Here is a 22,996-nt window from a genome sequence, read left to right as displayed (position 1 = left end):
ATGGGGGATTATAGAGTGGAGTTGTGGTTGAAATAACCTGTGGGGTGAGTATCACCTTTTTACAATGTTCATAAGTTAGTTGGATGAGAAAGATGAAGAAGCACATAGGAATGATTCTGGAAGATTCAGAAAGAACAAGATAGGTGTCTAGGTTGCAACTAATGAGGGAAATGTGTTCCAAAGAATAGAAAAATTAAGCAACTACAACCCTGGGAATACAAATTGGAGAATAATTAATAGATGCAATTGATAGATATAGTATCATGTTTTATGAATACAATTAGATATTCCAATTTTTCATTAATAAGAAACTAGGATGCAAAAATTCAAAAGCTGCATGAGGAGAATCAAAAAGAAGATAAATAATTTGCCGCTCTTGTTTAATAACTACTTGGAATTTACAGGTAGAAAAACAAAACAAAGACAAAGGTAGAGAATAAATTATTTGAAAACATTGACCATTTCTTTTTGTTTCCAGTTATAGTTATATAACTATGTATATAAATAATGTATATGATGTATACAAACTATATATACAAATACATATTACAAATATGCTTCACGTTTGGGTGTATATTCCCCTTCCCTGATAACACATTTTCAGAGATGGATAGAATGTGTAGTCTTGGGCTCCAAACAAGGAAACAGAAACATCAGCTTGAACACTTTCTGGCTCACATCCCAGTGTTCTTTCTTCTAACCCAGGAGAAGACTGCCATCCACACACTGCTTAGTCTTGGAGCTCTGGGTGTCTGTGAAACCATCTGCATGACTTAACAATAGAGCCATCCTGAAAAATCTCATTTAGTTGTATGTCACAGACATTCTAATTTTGTTTTGATTTAAAAATAACAACCCAGAGGGTGGTCGGGAGGAAGCACTGTAAGTATCCTTATGTTCTTAAAACTGTATGTATGTATGAAACATATGAAATCTCTTCTTTTTATGTAAATAAACAAATAAGTAAAATAATGAAATATCTGGGGAAAGGAATTTAAGATGTCCATATCAATGAATATAATAAGTGTTGCTTCTTGCATTATATTTTTTAAGCATTTATTTGCAGGGGAGTAAGGGGAATATACCTATCCAAAATCCATTCCCCAAATGCCTGGGACATAACTGAACCATCACAGCTACCTGCCCAGGCTCTGTGTTGGCAAGAAAGTTGGAAGGGGGAGCTGGAGTTGAACCTGGGCACTCTCATATAGAATGTAATTGTATTTATGGGTATATTAGCCTCAATGCGAATTCCTAATTAAAAATATGTATGTTCAAATATTAAATCTAAAATATGGCACTATGGTCCATTAAAAACAAGAAACAATAAACATATCCATTTGCAAATGGCATGAGTTTTGACTTCTATGCCTTTCTGACTACGCAGAAATGTCATGTTCTTTATTATTAGAGTCAGTCTTTCTGGAAACAATGGTAACTACCAACCACAATCACGGAACTTGGGAAAGCAAAACAGCAGCTCTTTCATAAATTGGGTCTTAACACATTAGCATATCAGAACTCAGAAAATGACTTGTCCATGAAAAGATCAGTTTCATTTTTGTAGAGCTGAGGATCCTATAGTTGCAAACCTTGCAAAAATTTTCTTTTTTTTTTTTTATTAATTACATTGCACTATGTGGCACAGTTCCATAGGCACTGGGATTCCCCACATCCCTTCCCAAGCCCTCCCCCCATGGTGGATTCCTCCTCATTGCTGCATTGCCACCGTTCAAGTTCAGTTGAGATTCTTTCATTGCAAGCATATACCAAGCACAGAGACCAGTAACTTATTGTCCAGATAAGTTCAATGTCTTCTTGGGGAGACCATCTCTGGTCTGAAGGTAGAGCCGACAGAGTATCAATCAATTAGTTAATGGATATCAGAACCCAGGCTGGAATCAGCGGCCAGTTAATTGGTTCAGAGCTGTTTGTCCTCATCCCTTCTATCCTTCTCTGAATTCAACAAAGTTGTGTGTTTTTAGGAGACCCATGGATTTGAAGCTATGAAAGAACAAAAATATATTAAAACCAGTAGAGACACTTGACATCAATATTCAATCACCTCTCTCACTACATATATATATATTATATACATTATTATGCCCTAAAGATTGCAGTGTTAACAATTATCTACACAGCACTAACCTTATCTTATGTAATATTCATCATCTGGAGATGGCTGAATGTGGAAACATATACAGGTTGTATTCAAGTACTGCACCTTTTTATATAAAGGAATTGAGTATCCTTGGATTTTGGTATCCAAGGTGTGTGTGTGTGTGTGTGTAGGTGGGGGATGTGACCTTAGCACCAATCCTTTCTTGATATTGAGGGATGACTTAGATATTTTTAAAGAGCTTTTGAAGAAATCTCCTCTGGCTGTCTTCAGAACCAGCACAGGAACATAACCAAAGTGAAATAGTTTCAGTAATGAAAATTTTAACAGCCCAAATTTAACTGGCTAGAGAAAATCCAAGTGCCAATCTCCCTACAAGTGGCAAATAAATTCAGGCTTCTTGACACAAGTAAATGCTATGTTGTCGTGAAAATATTAAACTAATGGCTATATCTAACAGTATGAGTAAACAGGAAAAAATAAGACAAAAGAACACAGATAGCATATTCCTATTTGAACAGAGTTTGGACAGAAACAACAGTAAATCATATTAAGGATGCATACCCAGGTAACAAAATTGTAAAGATAAGCGAGGAAACCAGTATCCCAAAATTCAGCAGAAACAGGGTGGTTAGATGCAAGACCAAGCAGGGATGGGAGATCCTGTGTGTCTGATGAGGAGGGCAATCAGAGAACCCAGGTCATGTTGACCTGGGTTATTGTGGAGTGTTTTTTCATTAACTGATGTGCTTCTTCATTGCATGGTTTATACACATGGAGGAAACCCTAAGTATCTTCAGCAGCAGCTGTCCAGCAGAAACTAACACCCAGTGCCCATCTGCATGTTTTACCTCACACTGACATTCACCACCTCAGCTAAGTCAGAAACAACTTGCATTTTACCTGTAAGTAATTTTACCATTAACTTCTTTTGGGGAGATATTTTTATGTGAATTTTTTAAAATACTAAGCAGATTTATAAGTTTAAAGAGTATTTTGTTCTGAGGATGTATAGGGAGTGTTATAAACTTTGAATGAGACCTAAAGTTCGTATTTTTTTAAGGACACACTTGCTAAATTACTTTATCCTTGAAGATATCAAGCAGGTTGACCATATTTTCTTGTTAATTTAAAGATACAGATCTTTTATATAGAGCTTTTCATCATAGGGCTGTTAAAAATGATCTTCATCCATATTTGTTCTTTTAAATGCAAAATAAATTTAAGAAAATTCTGATATGCATTATCTTACATCTGAAAAAAATAGCTAAGACATTTGCAAAAAAAAAAAAAGGAAAAAAATGCCTAAGATTCCTTTTTATCACTTCAATCAAGGCAAGCTAAACTAAAAAGTCAAAAAGATTAGTTTATTGATTTCCCTGGGCTACATAAAAATAAATGTGGGCTTGTATTCTTCTTACCATGAAACAAAATATTGAACTCTGCCCTTCAGGCCTAAGACCATACTTCAAATGCTGATCTTATCATAGCTGGCAAGTCAAACAGAACCGGACTTTAAAGGAAGGAAGGAAAGCCCTGGAGCCACTGAGAAGCACCAGGGCTTGTGTTGTGGGCCTGGCCTTGGTCAAAACTCACCCAGGGTCACAGGGCTTCAGGAAAGGCCACTTGCCTTCCAGCACACATTTTTCAGGAAAGCACGTAACCAAAATTTGAAACATGAAAAGAAGCATGTAGATAAATGAGCATTCTCCAACGAATGGTCTGAAATTAGTTTTCTATTCCACTTGGTTTCTTCCTGTTCATGGACAGGACATGGTTAGATTTTGCCTGGCGTCTAAAAAGTTTTGAATTGGGAATGCAGTAATAAAGTCATGACAAACTGTAAAATAATAGTTCTCAAGACAGAAAATGATGAAGAACTGAATGGGAAATTTTCTCACGTTTCTGTTCAAGTCCTGGAGGTTCATCCAATAATAAATGGAGAGATGCGTCCAGCACAGCCCCCAATCGGGGCAGAGGACGTGGAATCAGCTCAATTAACACTTCATGAACTAAGCGCTGTCGGCAGAGTTGCTTGGTCTAGTCGGTCCTTGAATCTCTTGTTTCCAGTGGAAGATGGTAGAAAGTTGCCTGGTGGACTCCCAGAAACAGTCTCTGCCCGGTGGACTTCCTGTTGCAGAATTCCAATTGCACCTACGGAATTTGTACTGTGGCGTGAAAAACGGATCTATAAATATCAGGCAAGAATGAGCATCCTAGGCCAGAGGAGCTCAGTCTAAAAGCACACCGGGTTAAAAGGATAGGCACTTCCATGTGGAGACAAAGTGCTGCATGTCTCTATGCATAGACGAACTCCCAGCGAAAGAACTGATTGCATCCTAACTGTAAGATGGACTCTCCGACACTGTTCATGCCCACATTGTCGGGGAACACTTCAATAACAGCGTGATGGACTTGTGACTGTTTGTGAAGGGCACCCACTGCAAAACTAGAGGGGAAATCAATGGGGGGGGGGGGGTGGAGAGGGGCACAGGTAACCCCAAAGTCTATGGAACTGTAGCATAAAACAAAATAAAATCTTTTAAATGTGAATAAAAAAGGCATTTCTTACTGAGAAGTCCACAGATGCACCTTCTACCCTCAACTTAGATGTCCATGGGATAGGGCATTAGCAGGTTTCCTACATTCTTTTCCAAACTGAAAAAATATATACATATCTTTAATCAAGAAAATAGCGACTAGGATGATTCCAGTTCAGTGTTCCTGAAAATCAAAGAACATTATCTAAAATAAAACTTGTTGGCTCCAATAAGCAAGACTGTTCAAGACACCAGCCCGACTTGGTTGGTTTATAACTAGAAGGGGGTTTGCGGAATGTGGAGGGGAGGGAATCCACACACCATTAAAACCCTGCAAACACCAGGGGGCGGGAAGAGCTCAAACTCCGACCTAAGTCCGCTGACCGAAACGGGACCTGAACTCTTTTTTCCTTCGCCTTGGGGGATATTTATCAGCTCTCCCGGCACGCAGAGAAATGTGACGCTGACAAGTGGGTTTAGTTCGTACTTTGTATAATTACTGTGAAGAGAACAGTAACGTTCCTCCTGACAGCTCCAGGACCGACAGCGGATCCGGGAGAGCCTGGGGCTACACTAGGCGGTTCAAGACTCGCGATTCCTATCCGACGACATTTCTCCTGCATTCCGAATGTGCTCCGTCCCTGGCTTTTTTTTTTTTTTTTTTTTTTTTTTTTTTTTTTTTTTTTTTTTTACTGTGTACTTTGATTGCAAAGGGGAAGCTTCTTTAAAACGCACCAATCCTAGGACTACGTCCATTGTAAATGACGAGATGGCTGTGTGGGGTCGGGGAGTGACACCTGCTCTAGCTTTAGCTGTGCGTTGCAGCTGTCCTGCTTTTCCTAAACATGTTCCCCTCCCCTCGCCCAAGTTTATGTTCAAACATCTCTGGATTCCAATTCAGACTCCAGGAACTTTGTAACTTTCTTATTTGTAGCTAACTTGCCTCTCCAGTTTGCAAGTGAGAAAAGACTGGCCTGCGCGTATTGTCATTGAATGGGGCCGGCGGTGGGTGGGTGGGTGGGTGGCAACGTAGTTGATCGCCGCTGCTCCGGAGCCCCACATCCCGCAGCGCGGAGTCCAGCGCTTGCGAGCGTGGACAGCCCAGGCCGCCGTGCGCAGCACTTGGAGACAACCTGCTGCACTTCGCGTCTCCTCCCCTCTCGGCGGTTTCCCCGCCTTGGCCCCTCCGACCTGATTGGCAGAAATCACTATCCAACCCCTTGAGCCCGGACCTCCTCCCGGGACCAACGATTGGCTTCCTGGGAAGCCTGGAGGATAGGGGGGTACGAGGGGAGGGATTTCCCTCAAAGCCCGGGGTCCCGGGACCTGGGAGGGAGGAGTGGAGGGGCTCAGTTCCCCGGGCCGCTAATCCGAGAGCGGCGGAGCAGGACCGACCAGGAGGGCTTCGGTCCGCGGCTGTGGTTCCCATCCTTGCGGCCCAACCCCGGCTCCTGGTGCACCTCGCAGGCAGCGCGCGGAGTTCCTGGCACTTTTCCGGAGGTGCCCTGTGAACCCCTGCTGGAGACAGATTTGCACGCTTTCAGGCTGCTCTGCCCGAACCCTAACACCTGGACCATGCAAGCCGCTGGAACCCCAGGAATCTGGTACGGGGCAAGCCGGACACCCAGTTGTGCCAGCTTTCAGCCGAGACCCTCGTCGACGCCCCGACTGCGACGGCTGCTACTGCTTCTCCTGTCACTGGTAAGCGGCGTCCTGGCACAGCCCGCTGACCCTGGCCGGGCGTTCCTGTCCCGGGGTCTTTCAGGGGCTGCAGGGGTTCCTGCCGAGGAGGCCATAGTACTGCAGAACCGCGAACTCCGCGTGCCTTTCGGTCGTGAAGTCTGGCTGGATCCGCTGCAGGACCTGGTGTTGCAGGTGCAGCCGGGAGACCGCTGCTCGGTGACTGTGCTGGACAACGACGCGCTGGCCCAGCGGCCGGGCCGCCTGAATCCTAAGCGCTTCCCTTGCGACTTCGGCCCCCGCGAGGTGCGCTACTCACACCTAGGTGCGCGCAGCCCTTCTCGGGATCGCGTCAGGCTGCAGCTACGCTACGACGCGCCGGGAGGGACGCTCGTGCTGCCGCTAGTGCTGCAGGTGGAAGTGGTCTTCAGCCAGCTGGAGGTTGTGACTCGGAATTTGCCCTTGGTCGTGGAAGAATTGCTGGGGACCAGCAATGCCCTGGACGCACGGAGCCTGGAGTTTGCCTACGAGCCCGAGACAGAGGAGTGCCGCGTGGGCATCCTCTCCGGCCTGAGTGCGCTACCTCGCTATGGAGAACTCCTGCACTTTCCGCAGGTCCCCCGAGAAGCCACAGGGGGAGGCGCTCCGGAGCCGCTCCTGATGGACTGCAGACTTTTCCTGGAGCTTGGCGTGCGCTACCGCCACACAGCCCCGAGTCGCTCACCCAACAGAGACTGGGTACCCATGGTCGTGGAGCTACGTTCGCGAGGGGCTCCTGTGGGCAGCCCTGCTTTGAAACGCGAGCATTTCCAGGTACTGGTGAGGATTCGAGGAGGGGCTGAGAACAGCGCCCCCAAGCCCAGTTTCGTGGCCATGATGATGATGGAGGTGGATCAATTCGTGCTTACCGCCCTAACCCCAGACATGCTGGCAGCTGAGGATGCGGAGTCTGCACCTGACCTGCTCATCTTCAACCTCACCTCTCCGTTTCAGCCCGGCCAGGGCTACTTGGTGAGCACTGATGACCGGAGCCTGCCGCTCTCCTCCTTCACGCAGAGGGACTTGCGCCTCTTGAAGATTGCCTACCAGCCCCCTCATGAGGACTCAGACCAGGAACGTCTCTTTGAGCTGGAACTGGAGGTAGTGGACCCAGAAGGAGCAGCCTCAGACCCGTTCGCCTTCATGGTGGTGGTGAAGCCCATGAACACGCTGGCTCCAGTGGTCACCCGGAACACTGGTCTTATTCTCTATGAAGGTCAGTCTCGGCCCCTCACGGGCCCTGCAGACAGCGGGTCACAAAACTTGGTCCTCAGTGATGAGGATGACCTGGAAGCAGTGCAGCTGGAGGTGGTGGCCGGACTGCGACATGGTCACCTTGTCATTCTGGGTGCTACCAGTGGCAGTGTTGCTCCCAAGACCTTCTCAGCTGCCCAGCTGGCCGCTGGTCAAGTGGTCTACCAGCATGACGACAGAGATGGCTCACTGAGTGACAACCTGGTGCTTCGTATGGTGGATGGAGGAGGCAGGCACCAGGTACAGTTCCTGTTCCCCATCACCTTAGTGCCTGTCGATGACCAACCCCCAGTCCTCAATGCCAATACAGGCCTGACTCTGGCAGAAGGAGACACAGTGCCCATCCCACCCCTTGCTCTGAGTGCAACTGACATGGATTCTGATGACGCTTTCCTGCTTTTTGTGTTGGAGTCACCCTTCTCGAGCACCGGGCATCTGCTTCTCCGCCAAACTCAGCCTCCCATCAAGGAAGACGAGCTTACCAGGGGCCAGTGGAAGAAGCAGGGAGCATTTTATGAGCGAATCGTGACAGAGTGGCACCAACAGGACATAACAGAAGGGCGGCTGTTCTACAGGCACTCTGGGCCCCATAGCCCTGGACCAATCATGGACCAGTTCACATTTAGAGTGCAAGATAACAGTGACCCCCCTAATCAGTCTGGGCTGCAGAAGTTTATGATACGCATCCATCCCGTGGATCGCCTACCTCCAGAGCTGGGCAGTGGCTGCCCCCTGCGGATGGTAGTGCAGGAATCCCAGCTCACACCCCTGAGGAAGAAATGGTTGCGCTACACAGACCTCGACACAGACGACCGAGAACTCCGTTATACAGTTACCAGGCCGCCGATGGACACAGATGAGAACCACTCACCAGCCCCACTGGGCACCTTGGTCCTGACTGACAATCCCTCCATTGTGGTGATGCAATTTACTCAAGCTCAAATCAACCATCATAAAATTGCCTACAGACCTCCCAGTGAGGAACTGGGAGTGGCTGCCAGAGTGGCCCAGTTCCAGTTTCAGGTGGAAGACCAAGCTGGGAATGTGGCTCCGGGCACCTTCACCCTTTACCTACAGCCAGTGGACAATCAGCCTCCTGAAATCCTCAACACTGGCTTTACCATTCAGGGGAAGGGCCACCACGTTCTGAGTGAGACTGAGTTGCATGTCAGTGATGTGGACACTGATGCGTCTCACATCTCCTTCACTCTCACACAGGCACCCAGGCATGGCCAGGTGCAAGTGTCTGGACAGATCCTGCATGTTGGAGGAACCTTCCATCTACAGGACATAAAACAGGGTCGGATTTCCTACGCACATAATGGGGATGACTCCTTGATGGATAGCTGCTCCTTGGAAGTCAGCGACAGGCACCACGTGCTGCCCATCACTCTGAGAGTGAACATCCGGCCAGTGGATGAAGAGGTGCCCACGTTAAGCCTTCCTGCTGGCACTCTGGAGTCCTATCTTGATGTCCTAGAGAATGGGGCTACTGAAATCACTGCCAATGTTATTAAGGGGACCAATGAGGTCACTGATGATTTGATGTTGACTTTCCTTATAGAAGATCCACCCTTGTATGGAGAAATTCTCGTTAATGGAGCTCCGGCAGAGCAGTTTACACAACGAGATATTTTGGAAGGCTCTGTTGTCTATGCCCACACTAGTGGGGAGATAGGTCTATTGCCCAAAGCAGATTCGTTTAACTTGAGCCTATCAGATGTGTCTCAAGAATGGAGAATCAGTGGTAACAAGATCCAGGGAGTTACTGTGTGGGTAACCATCCTTCCAGTGGACAACCAGGCTCCACAAATTTCTGTAGGTGAACAATTTGTGGTGATGGAAGGTGATAAAAATGTTATTTCCTCAACACATGTAAGTGCTGAAGATCTTGACTCTTTAAATGATGACATTTTATGCACAATACTTATGCAGCCTACTTCAGGTTATGTTGAAAACATTTCTCCAGCTCCAGGCTCTGAGAAATCAAGAGCGGGGATTGCTATAAGTGCTTTTACTCTAAAAGACCTCAGGCAGGGTCACATTAACTATGTCCAGAGTGTCCACCAGGGTGTGGAGCCTGTGGAGGATCGATTTGTATTTCGATGCTCTGATGGCATTAATTTCTCAGAGAGACATTTTTTTCCCATCGTGATCATGCCTGCCAATGATGAGCAGCCAGAAATGTTTATGAGAGAATTCATGGTCATGGAAGGCATGAGTCTGGTCATTGACACGCCCATCCTCAACGCTGCCGATGCTGACGTGCCCCCTGATGAGTTAACTTTCACTATTACCCAATTTCCTACTCACGGTCACATCATGAACCAGCTGATAAATGGTACAGTTTTGGTGGAAAGCTTCACCTTGGATCAGATCATAGAGAGTTCCAGCATTATTTACGAGCATGATGACTCTGAGACACGGGAGGACAGTTTTGTGATTAAACTAACGGATGGCAAGTATTCCGTGGAAAAGATGGTGCTTGTCATGGTAATCCCTGTTGATGATGAGACTCCCAGAATGACCATCAATAATGGGCTAGAAATAGAAATCGGGGAAACAAAAATAATCAACAACAAGATATTAATGGCAACTGATTTGGATTCTGATGACAGATACTTGGTTTATGTTATTCGTTATGGCCCTGGACATGGGTTACTACAAAGACGGAGACTCACAGGGGCCCTTGAAAACATCACCCTGGGCATGAATTTTACCCAAGATGAAGTGGACAGAAACTTAATCCAGTATGTCCACACGGGGCGAGAGGGGATTCGGGACCTAATTAAGTTTGATGTAACGGATGGAATAAATGCCCTCATAGATCGCTATTTTTATGTGTCCATTGGGAGCATTGATATTGTTTTCCCTGATGTTATAAGTAAGGGAGTGTCCTTGAAAGAAGGTGGCAAAGTAACTCTCACGACGGACCTACTAAGCACTAGTGACTTGAACAGCCCTGACGAATATTTAGTTTTTACCATCACCAGGGCTCCCATAAGAGGTCACTTGGAGTGCACGGATCAACCAGGGGTGTCCATCACATCCTTCACTCAACTCCAACTGGCTGGCAACAAAATCTACTACATCCACACAGCCGATGATGAGGTGAAGATGGACAGTTTTGAGTTCCAGGTCACCGATGGACATAACCCCGTCTTCCGGACCTTCCGTATCTCCATCAGTGATGTGGACAACAAGAAGCCAGTGGTCACCATCCATCATCTGGTTGTCAGTGAGACTGAAAACAAGCTGATCACTCCCTTCGAACTCACAGTGGAAGACCGAGATACACCTGACAGACTCCTGAAATTCACTGTCACCCGGGTACCTGTTCATGGACATCTTCTTTTCAACAACACCAGACCAGTCACGGTTTTCACAAAGCAAGACTTGAATGAAAACTTGATCAGCTACAAACACGATGGCACTGAATCAAGTGAAGACAGCTTCTCCTTCACAGTAACAGATGGCACACATACAGATTTCTATGTTTTTCCTGATACAGTATTTGAAACAAGGAGGCCCCAAGTAATGAAGATCCAGGTCTTAGCTGTTGACAATAGTGTCCCCCAAATTGCAGTGAATAAGGGGGCCTCGACGCTTCGCACACTGGCCACAGGCCATTTGGGGTTCGTGATCACAAGCAAAATATTGAAAGCAGAGGACAAAGACAGCTTACACTTTTCTCTCAGGTTCATTGTGACAGAAGCCCCTCAACATGGTTATCTCCTCAACCTGGGCAGAGGCAACCATAGTATCACTCAGTTCACCCAAGGTATGTCTCATTTTTCTTATACCAGTGGGCGTTTTGTTTTGTTTTGTTTTGTTTTTCTAGAGAAGATGGCTTCCACTGAAAGCCATGTGTGGAGAGTATCAAATTAGAGAGCAAGGAAAGGGTAACAGGGAAGGAAGGGGAAAGCATGCTTACAGACTAAGACCCCTTGCAGAATGGACTCCTTTTCGCTCAATGTCCAACTGCAAGGCTTTCATTGGAGGGGATCAGTGTGTTTGGAGGGTGACGGGGTACACTGTCAAGGCAGGAGCCAGACTTTGGTAATTAAGACCAACCCTGCTATGAATGTCACATAGGTGAACCCTACTCTCAGCTGGGATTTCTGAGCATCTTTTGTTGTTACTGTTATGATTCTTAGGAACTTTGTAACTAAAGAGAAGATTTACTTATATTTACGTTGGGCTTTTTAAAAATTTTTTTCTGTGTGTTCTGTAGGGTTGACAAACACCTGCCTAAATACAGAAATAAGAGATGAATACTTATCTAGCATTATAACAATGATGTCAACAGGGCATGCTTTCCTAATATTAACTAAAAAGGAGAAAATTCTTCAGGAGGGATAAGAAAACAATATTGTAAACACTGAAATTGCAGCTCGAGTATGTTAAGAGCTTGAAGGTGTGTAAACAAGGTTAGTAGCAGAAGGAGTAAATTCTTTCATGATTTCCAACCTTTTTTCTGTCGTGTTGCAAGCCCGGTAACACACACCACTTGCCTCAAGCATCAAGCACCTGTGTTCTTGAGAGAACAGGGTTTTTCTACCCTGAATTCCCTTTGTGTGCTAACACAGTCTGAGACAGGAAGGGCAGGTGACCTGTGCAGAGTTATTCAGTGGTGGAAGGGAGAAGTCCATTCAGTGTATTGGCTCGGGAGTTTGAGCTGTGATTCTTGAACGTGCAACTTTCATCACAAAGGGATTTGGTTGCTTCCATGAAAATCTCACCACGTCAGAATGGAAACTAGATCTTTGCTATGTGGGCTCTGTGGGTAGGGATGGAGCTCCAGCCGGGGCATCCCTGTGGGGGTGTTCTCTTCCTGCGATGGTGGTGTATTCTTAGATAACAAATGCTTTCATAAACATGAATGCAGCAAAATGTAGTGTTAAAGAGAACCGCTTCTCTGTTTAGATGCTGGCAAATAGCCCCACACCCAGCCTCTTGATTCTTGGCTGCAAGCCTGAATACATCCCAAGGCCTGCAGGGACAGGAAAACCTGAGTGCCAAGTGTCATGCCAGGCCAGCAGGAAACTTTTGTGTGAAGGTTTCTGAGGATACAGATGCCATGCAATCTCAGACTGGCTTATTTTCGTGGAAACTAAAGAGGGGGAAAGGACTATATCAGGGATAGAAAAGCGTGCTTCAGACTGCTCCTCTGACCTGACACAGGAATCTAAGCTTGGAGATTCTAGAAGAATGTTTGGATAAGAAAAGACAATTTAATTTAAATTGTATGTCTTAAATCCAACTACTCAAAACATCAGAGTGTTGTATTTTTTAATTAACTCTTAAATTATGCTATTTGATTATATGTTATTTTTCAGAATGACTTTGAGTCACATTTTTTTTTATGATCTTGGCAAATGCATAGTAGCTATAAGTCCATTAAAGAAGATGACAACACCTTTTCAAATTTTCTTTTATGGTAATTGTCACATTCTAATATGAACCAAAATACTGAAAAACGGTTGCCATTTAATTGTACACAACTCACTTGAACAAGTTCAGACTAGAGTTTGGTTCAGAGAAGTTATTTACGGAGATTGGATAAGTGATTAACAGTGGAGAAAGCTTCATCAAGGAGCTGTTGTGGCTGATCTGGAAGGAAAAATGGAAGCAGTGTTTAGAATAAGGAACGTGCAGCATTTCTTGTTCTGTTTTTTTTTAATCTTGTTTTTTGCTGTATATACTAAGCTATTTTGGTGGATTCTCAATGCTCTGAATTAAATTGATAGAAAGTTCTTGCTAAATTGAATGACTAAATGATCCCTCTGAGAGAAAAAAAACCACTTCATTTTAAACATTATTAAATTTCATTGTAGTGAAAATACTGTAGACTTAGGAAAGCTATTTGGTTATTCTTAATTTCATCTCTGAGATGTCCAAACCCTGGGTCTATGTCACTTTTCTCAAGTGCTTGGATGATTTTTCTGTTCGGTGATACCTTTGGTGACATAATTTAGAAAATCACTTTCAGGGGAGCAAATATTCCCACCAAAGAATATGAACCAGGGAGGTAGTCACCAGGGAGGGGTGGGGAAGGAAGGGAAGGGGAGGGAAGGAGAGGGGAAGGGAGGGGAGGGGAGGGGAGGAGAGGGGAGAGGAGGGGAAGGGAAGGGAAAGGAAGAGAAGGGAAGGAAAGGGGAAGGGAGGGGAAAGGAGGGGAAGGGAAGGGGAGGGGAGGGGAGTGGAAGGGAAGGAGAGGGGAGGTGGGAAGGGGACAGGAGGGGAAGGGAGGAGAGGGGAGGGGAGTGGAAAGGGAGGGGAGGGGAGTTGGGAAGGGGAGAGGAAACGAGCCAGAGGGGAGAGGCAGAGTGTCTCTGCTCTGAGGATCAGTCCCCCAGGGCAGCAGAGGGTGTGATTTCAAAAGTGCCAGGAAACCTGCCATGCCTCAAAATATCTTCCTTTTCCACCTGTCATGGTGTCTAACATTCCTCATTTAGACAGTCATTTCTTTGGTGTATGAGCATGCAAATACCACTGGGAGGGGTAACACCTTGCTATTATTATAACCTAACTCTTGCACTATGTCTGTATGAAGGATCACATTTCCATGGGACAGCTGAAATCTAAGAGCTTAGATATCTAAGACATATGATACCACTATTCCTCTTAGGTGGAGGAAAGGATCTAAACATGTTAACAGAAAAGTCATAACCAGTAGGATTTCCCACAAAAAATGAGTCACCAATTTTGCTCTATCAACTGTGGGTTTTTTTTTTTTTTTTGTTATTTTCTAGCTGACATTGATGACATGAAAATATGCTATGTGTTAAGAGAAGGAGCTAACGCCTCAAGTGACATGTTCCAGTTTACAGTTGAAGATGGTGGTAAGTATTCTACTCTCCTGGTAGTGATGACCAGAAGAGGGACATTTCTTGGCTATTCTTTGACAAGCATACGACAAGAAATCCTTCCCAAATCTCATTTCATGTTCACTTGTGCAAACACTCAGTAGTTGGCCCAGAGGCTGGTACAGAAAAGGTATCCAAAAAGAATGGTTGAATATATTTGTCAATTGCGTCTTCCAAGCTCTGCAGCAGCTACAGCTGTGGTCATTTATGGATTAGCTTTCTAGCACATCACATCTGGGGCTTCATATGGAGTGAATTTAGTATTTGCTATAGAAGATTCTACAGTCTCAGATTGGCATAGTCACACTTTGTAATGACTGTAGAAAATGATCTAGTTACATTAATTGAGTTTTATGCTTTGCAAAGTGAGAAAGAGTGGGGGGGTGGGGTGGAGAATCTGTTTAAATAGGATCTCTATGTTCAGATTACAACCTGTTTGAGGTTGTCTACTTGTTATTGGAAGCCAGCCAAGCTCCAGTCACAACCATGTACCCAAAGTGGTTGTGTCTTTCGAAAGGCTGATTTTTAAATTATTTTTCTAATTTGTACACATGTGTCATGTGGAATAATGCTGCTGGAAAATGACTTACATTCACTAGGAAATTAAGATTGAATAAGTATCTGTTTTATCTCATCGTTCTCATGTTATCTGATGATTTTGTTGTTTGAGTTTTTAGTGACCTAGTCTAAAATCATTTCATGACAAGACCTGAAGGCCAAAGCAGACAATGCTATATAAGATGCTGTGAGTTTCCTCGGCAATATTATTGTCCTTGCTCCCACAAACTACTACATTCTTTTAAAATTCCCTGGCCACTCTTTATGTAACACTGCAGTCTAGAAGAAAACCTGATCTCTAATAGATTAATAATAAAGCTGTTTCCATTTGGGGGACTTCATTCGACACAAAAGAATCTCACCATGTATGTATGTTGTGTGAACATGACACAAGAAGTGAAGACATATTCAACAAAGAGGGAGAAGAGAAATTAGACGGTTAACTGTTTATTTCTGAAGATTTTAAAAATGGCACAATAGTATGTGATCCATCTGAAAAAGATCACATTCTTTCCCTATGTGGGTTTTGTTGTTGTTGTTGTTGTTGTTGTTGATATTTCAGCACCAAACAGCTTTGTTCAAAATTTCACTGGGCACACACCATGTTTAGAGTTCTAAGAAATGTCCACTGAACTGGGTGCATTCCAGAAAAGCAAAAATGTGTGTAAACCGATTCAACTAGTTGATTTCTTTTATACATCAGAAGTTTAACTAAGCTAATTTGTTTATTTTAGAGGAACCAAATTATAGCTTAGTATTCTACATATTGAAAAAACTAGCACAAAGCAAAGTTTTAATTAGTGAAACCAACACATATAAAAGATATAAAAGTTATACTTGCTAAATCTTGCTGCTGAAACAGGAAATTCTACTATAAGTATACTTAAGCATGAGACCTTGAATTCATCCAAATATTGTTTCAAGACATTGTATTTATTTCTCTGAAGGACCAAATAAGGCCAAATGCCAAAAAAAAATTGTCTTTAAATTTATTTTTTTACAGTTTAAAATGCGATAGCTACAATTATTCTAAGATGGTATAGTCTCTGCTTTTATTTTACATTTGCTTTTTCATACATACACATACACACACACACCTGTGGTTGTGCCACACATTCTTAGCTGGGTGGAATGACAGAATCTACTTTAACAATCTGATCTATATTTGAACTTTGGAAAGCATTAGGCATAATAGTACTTCAGAATATTAAGTAAAGAATGACTAAAGAGGTTTATTTTGGGGTTTGCTGAAAGTGTGCTGAGGCCTCTAAACACCGTCTTTGTTTTCCTGGAAATAAGAATGAAGTCATTTCAGAAGACTTCAGGGCTAGAGTTTCAGAAGAGAAAGAAATTCCAGAGATAATCTTTACCCTCTCCACGAGCACAGCTTCACTCAAGGGGGGCAGGTCTTGGCACACTGTTCCACAGAATTTCCCTTAATTCCTTCAATAGAAGAAAACTTCATTTGACAGAATAAACACAGAAAATCACAAGATTAGAGAAAGAGAAGTCACATGTATATCTCAAAATTGTCTTGAGCTGATTCCTAGGTCTTTTGAAAACATGTTTGCATCGCCGTATCAGTATTTAACCTTTAACTAAGCAGGACAGTAATACAGAAACTGATGTGATCTATTATCATCTGCTCCACAGAGTGACAGGAAGCCATCCATAAAAACTTCCCCATTAAATATACTGAAGGCCTCCAATGCTTATAACTCCATCCTCCAAATTCTCTTTCTAATGCACTAAATTCACTTTCTTCAAATCAAGAAGATTGGCTTTAGGACCATACAAAGAAAATCATTAAGGGAAATGTAATCCTTGAAAAACCTTAAAAATAAAATTGGAACTTGATTTCAGAGACCATGATTTGGAAGAGAAATTGAGAACAAAAGCCTAAGGCCTTTGGTTTCCAGTTAGTTATACGATCAAAAGAACCTGGTAGGGGTGATGGCTTGGCACACCAGTTGTCATGCTGCTTGAAACACTAACATCCCATGTTGGAGGGCCTGTGTCTGAGCCATGTCTGTGCTCCACCTCTGGCTTACTGCTAATACACTGCTGAGCAGTAATGTGTGTCCCTGCCATGACATGGGAAACCCAGATCAAGTTCCAGGTTTTTGGTTTCAACGTGATTCAGCCCTATTTTTTGTGGGCATTTGGGGGCATGGAAGTAATTTGAAGGTTATCCATTTGTCTCTATATCTAATGCTCCATCTCTTTGCCTTTCAAATAGATAAAACCAATGACTCTTAAAAGATTAAAAAAAAAAAACTGGCTAGCTGCAGGATTCTTCTGATGTATTAATGAAACTGAAACTAGCCACTGTCATCAAATACCTGCCAGGTGTTCTTAGCAGGATTGGAATCAGAGGAGCTGGTACTCAACCAGCATGCAGAGCACCGTCCCAAAAGGTTTCATAACAATGCTTGCTCCTCGATTAGACTTTACAACCTCCATATGACTTCCACAATTTTATTTTCTTAGCATCTCAATGAGTTTGTTAAAGCAACTATAACACAAGCCATTTCGTAGTATTTCTATTTGCCATATGAGGAAACTCAGTCAAAGGAGTAATTTTCTAAAATATTTTTAAGTTTTTTTTTTTTTATTGGAAAATCAGATATGTAGAGGAGGACAGACAGAGAGGAAGATCTTTCATCCTTTGATTCACTCCCCAGGTGGCCGTAATAGCCAAAGCTGAGCTGATCCAAAGCCAGGAGCTCAGAGCCTCTTCCAGGTCTCCCACACGGGTGCAGGGTCCCAAGGCTTTGGACCATTCCCAATTGCTTTCCCAGGCCACAAGCAGGGGGCTGGATGGGAAGCAGGGCCACTGGGAGGCTACAGCTCTGGGCCCATCATTTTTAAATTTTCTGCTACATTTCCATAAACTTAGAGATTTCCTTTCTTCTGCCCCCCATTCTTGCTTCCCCACCAATGATTCCCACTATATTATTTAACAGTGTAGTCCTTTAACAACAGCCACAAGTCCACCATTCTGCTATTTAACAGTATCCTGGTATTGTATGTTCAGCGAAATACGCCAATCCCAAAAGGACAAATACATATGCTCTCTTTGACATAAAGCAGTTCTTACAATGACCAGCCTATCAAGGAATAGGTTTGGCTTAATGGTCAGAAAAATATTCGTGTTCACAGTGGCTTCTTCTTATCAGGCTCCTTCAAAAAATTAATGGGAAAATAAACTTGACACCCAAGTTTGTTTTGGTGCAAAAACTGTGGAACCCAAGTATTGTATTTTTATAACAAACATTGTCCATGATCTTTTAAAATTTTCCCAGTGGTGTGGCAGTCATCCAGGCTTTAGCTAAACTCCCTTCCTTTTATTCTTGCTTTCAATTTTTGTAACAGGTAACTCACAACGTAATAGTCCTACAGACTTTGGAGTTATAGCTTGCTTTGATGATGACTTGATTGAATCCTTATTGCACATCTATTACTCTGTCATTTTGTGGGCGAAGAAAGCATGTGTTCTTTTAGCCCTTGCATAGATGAACATATTCTTATCTGATCCCTGCTCGGTGTTCTCCTCTCCATAATTTTTCTGTATCTTTCAGTCCCCTTTTTGTCCCTTCATTCTTTACTGTGAAATGAAAGCTGATCTCATATAATTATTCCCCATATGTTTCATCTTCAGCCCTCTGGCTGCTACTCACTCTTGAACACCTCCTCTCCAGAGTCTTCTTATACCATGATGACAGCTAGCCATGCCCTTCTCTGCCTTTTACCCTTACCTTCATCTACAGCAAGAAGACCTTTGTCTCATTATTAACTAATAGGAAGACTCTTGTGAGTAGAGAGGGCAGCATTTCCATTGTAACAGACATCACTCTCTTGATACCTACCTGCCATCTCAGGGTTCAGCATGTGATCAATACTTAGCAGTTAGTAATTGAATGAAAGGGAACAGGCAATTAGCCTAGCAGTGAAGACACCCATGTCTCGTTTCAGAGCATTTCAGCTTCAGCTGTTAGCCCTGGCTCCTGGTCTCAGCTTTTTTCTATTGCAGATTCTGGGAGGCCATTATGATTCAAGTAATTGGGTTCTTGCCACTTACCTAGGAGACATCTATTGCATTCCTGGCTCTCTACTTTGGCCTGGCCCAGAACTGGCTGTCATAGGCATTTGGGGAGAGAATCAGAAGATGGGGCTTCTGTGTCTGTCTCTCTACCTTTCATAAAAAGAAAAAAAAAAAGTTAAATGGGTGAAAAGATGCTCCATTTTCGTATAAAGATCAATTAAGCAGCATTCTAGAGAGAGCTCGTATAATTTACAGTATACCTTTTGTATACTTTTAGAGTGTGTGATTATTTAGCCTTAATTTAAACCCTTGTGGCACTGAACAAGATTTTTAGTAAATCTAAAGACATGAACCAATGGCTATGAATTCTTTTAGTATCTCCAGTAAACTATATTTAAGATTGAAAAGATTCAGTGCAACTGCAAGGTAAGGACTCATTTTAATTTTTTTATTATTATTGTTATTTCTAATGATATAGTTTTGTGAGCATGGGAATTGCCCCCTCCACTTTCCCTTCCTTACCTCTCCATTCTTCCCTCTATTTCTTTCCCCCTTTTTATTACTATGGTATACTCCTTCGAAAACAATCACAAGTCCAACATTCTGCTATTTAAGTGTACCCTGATATTGTAGGTATAGGTAATGGTAGAAAGTCCAGCACCCCATTGTCAAGATATTTTTAACAGTTTCATTAGAAATCTAGCTTTTACTTGGGAGTAAAGATGCATTCAGTAACCTATATTTACTTCCCAGTACCCTTGTCTCCATTATACAGCTCATCTTTGAGAATATATGTAAATACATGTCTAGCTATATATCTATTGATGTTATATTTTGCATAAAGTTTGCCTTATATCAGAGAGAGCATATGACAATCTGTCATTTGAGGATTGAATTATTTCATTGATCGCGATGGTCTCTGATTGGAACCTTTTTGTTGAAAATGGCAGAATTTCATCCTTTCTATAGAGTAGATGCACCCATGCTTTATCCATTCCTCTTTCAATTGGCATCTGGGTTGTTTCCATGTCTTTGCTATTATAGCTTGTGCTGCTGTAATACAGGCTTACGGGTTGCTTTTTCATATGCAGATTTCATTTTATTTGAATGTATTCTCAGAAGTGGGATAGCTGGATCATACAGCAGGTCAATTTTCCATTGTCTGAGCTCTCTGGATAACTGACTCCCTACAGGCTGCACTAGCCTTCACTCCCACCATCAGTGAAGTAGGGTACCTTTTTCTCCACATCCACACCAGCAGGTGTTGTTAGGTGAGCTCTGAATGTAGGCCAGTCTTGCTGGAGTTAGGTGGAACCTCAATGTGATTTTGATTTGTATCAGCCTGATTGCTAATGAACCTGAGCATTTTTTCATATGTCTATTAGCCATTTGAATTTGTTCTTTTGAAAAATGCCTGTCTATCTCCTTTGCCTATTTCTTCACTGGGTTGTTTGGGTGTTTTTGTTTGTTTGCTCATTTGTTTATTTTTGCTGTCATTGAGTTTCTGAAGCTGTTTGTAAACCTGGATATAAGTCCTCTATCAGTTACGCAAAGAATTTCTACCATTCTGTTGGTTATTTCTTCACTCTGTTGATTGTTTCCTTTGTTCTATTGAAGCTTCTTATTTTGATGTAGTCCCATTTGTTTATTTTGACTTTGATTTCCTGTGACTTTTCTAAGGAGTCTTTGCCGATTCCTGTCCCTTGTAGAGTGTTTCCTATGTTTTCCTCATATTAATCTTAAAGAATTTATTTTCAGAAAAAAAAATCAGGATTTTATATAAGAGCTATATAATTTTTTTAAAGATTTACTCATTTTTATTACAAAGTCAGATACGCAGAGAGGAGGAGAGACAGAGAGGAAGATTTTCCATCCGATGATTCACACCCCAAGTGAGCACAACAGCCTGTGCTGCGCCAATCCGAAGCCGGGAACCAGGAACCTCTTCCGGCTCTCCCACGCAGGTGCAGAGTCCCAAGGCTTTGGGCCATCCTTGACTGCTTTCCCAGGCCACAAGCAGGGAACTGGATGGGAAGTAGAGCTGCTGGGATTAGAACCAGCGCCCATATGGGATCCCTGGCGCATTCAAGGCGAGGACTTTAGCTGCTAGGCCACGCTGCTGGGCCCAAGAAATATATAATTGAAACCTGGTAGGAAATAGAAATTTTCTACAATTCACTAAAATTATGAGGTCAGCACATAATTTCCCAGTTTGTTTTCTCTTATAGTGATGTGTTCAAATACCACAACAGGTAGAAAAATGGAAAGCTAGAATCATAGGAACTATTCCTACTCAAAACTGTCAAAAAGGCACTCTGTAAGCATTTACTGAATTTGAGGAGGGAGTTGTTTTGTTTTGTTTTGTTTTGTTTCTTGTGGGTTTTTTTTTTTTTTTGTAAGTCTTGAGGCCTCAGCATGAGATCCAAGATATAAAAAGAATTAGGATATGTGATCACTTGGCTTGAATCATTCAGTGGGAAGGGCCTTACTTTTCCTCTTCATTATGAAAACTGACTTGCTGCTTCCTCCTTTGAACTCTCAAGTGACTTGGGCATGCCCTTTGAATTCTGCCTGCTCCTCCTGGCTTTGGAACTGGCAGAGTAGACATACTATCTGTAGTGGCCATTGCAGAGTGTCTGGCCTGATCAGAAATCATTTACTGCTGCCTCCGAGTGTGCCTTTTGGTGTCTGGTTTTCTGTCTGCCGAGAGTCTCATTCATATGCAATTGGCTGATATAAATAGCACCTTGACATAATAGAAAAAGCTGCAAAGTCATTTATATCTACGAAATGTCAGGTAAGGTGAAGGCTTTTCAATTTGGATTTCATATTTGACAGTTGAATATTCAGACACAAACAGACCACTGGAAGATCTGCATTTAGATACAAGTACAAGTTTTTGCTTGAAGATTACTAATAACTTTAGGACTTAAGGCAAAGTAATTACTGATAATTAGCTAGAATTTGAAGCAAGGTCTGTAAAAATATATAAATAAGAACATTAAGAGGAAAAATGAGGTCTGAGAACAAGCATTATAAGATCATGCCGACATTCACTGGAGAGGAAAAGAAGCAAACATTCTTGGCAATAAAATTAATTGCTAGTGACATGAGAACTAGAGGAAAGCTACTAGTGCCGTAGGGAGTTAAAATAAGATGGGGAAATCATGCCAGGCGCTGATACAAATATTTCTAATCTGTAAGAGTGTACATACTGCCAGGATGCAGAACCTGGGAAAGGATTTTGGAATCTATGGCCAAATGCTTGTAAGCTTTTCTTTGTTCATTGAGCAGTACTAAGCCTTTCTCTCTCTTTTTTTTTAAGATTTATTTATTTTGATTGGAAAGGCGGATATACAGAGGAGGAGAGACAGAGAAGAAGATCTTCCATCCGATGGTTCACTCCCCAAGCGGCCACAACAGCTGGAGCTGAGCCAATCTGAAGCGAGTAGCCAGGAGTTCTTCCGGGTCTCCCACATGAGTGCAGGGTCTCAAGGCTTTGAGCCGTCCTCGACTGCTTTCCCAGGCCACAAGCAGGGAGCTAGATGGGAAATGGGGCCGCCAGGATTAGAACCAGCACCCATATGGAATCCTGGTGCATGCAAGGTAAGGACTTTAACCATTATGCCGTTGCGCCGGGCCCCAAGTCTTTCTATGTCATAGCTCTGCCTTTAAAAATTTGTCAGGCTCGGTATGATAGCCTAGTGGCTAAAGTCCTCAACCTTGCATGTGCCAGGATCTCATATGGGCACTGGTTTGTGTTCCGGCTGCTCCACTTTCCATCAAGCTCCTTGCTTGTGGCCTGGAAAAGCAATTGAGCTTAGAACAAGCTTTGGGATTCTGTACTTGCATGGGAGATCTGGAGAAGATCCTGGCTCCTGGCTTCAGATCA

At 43.1% G+C, this 22,996-nt stretch overlaps 1 protein-coding gene across 1 annotated transcript in view; it reads left to right on the top strand.

Moving 5' to 3' along the window:
- Window positions 1–6,234: 6,234 nt before the first annotated feature.
- FREM2 (FRAS1 related extracellular matrix 2) overlaps window positions 6,235–22,996 on the top strand; it is a 143,635-nt gene continuing 126,873 nt past the window's right edge. Inside the window, exons 1-2 of the mRNA XM_040991061.1 lie at window positions 6,235–11,413; window positions 14,388–14,477. Of these exons, the coding sequence (XP_040846995.1) occupies window positions 6,235–11,413; window positions 14,388–14,477 (5,269 nt within the window). The remainder of the gene's footprint in view (window positions 11,414–14,387; window positions 14,478–22,996) is intronic.

This window comes from Ochotona curzoniae, unplaced genomic scaffold, assembly GCF_017591425.1.
Source record: "Ochotona curzoniae isolate NIBS_2020 unplaced genomic scaffold, NIBS_Ocur_1.0 contig_64, whole genome shotgun sequence".
Taxonomy (NCBI): domain Eukaryota; kingdom Metazoa; phylum Chordata; class Mammalia; order Lagomorpha; family Ochotonidae; genus Ochotona; species Ochotona curzoniae.
This window is presented reverse-complemented; position numbering and strand designations above follow the sequence as displayed.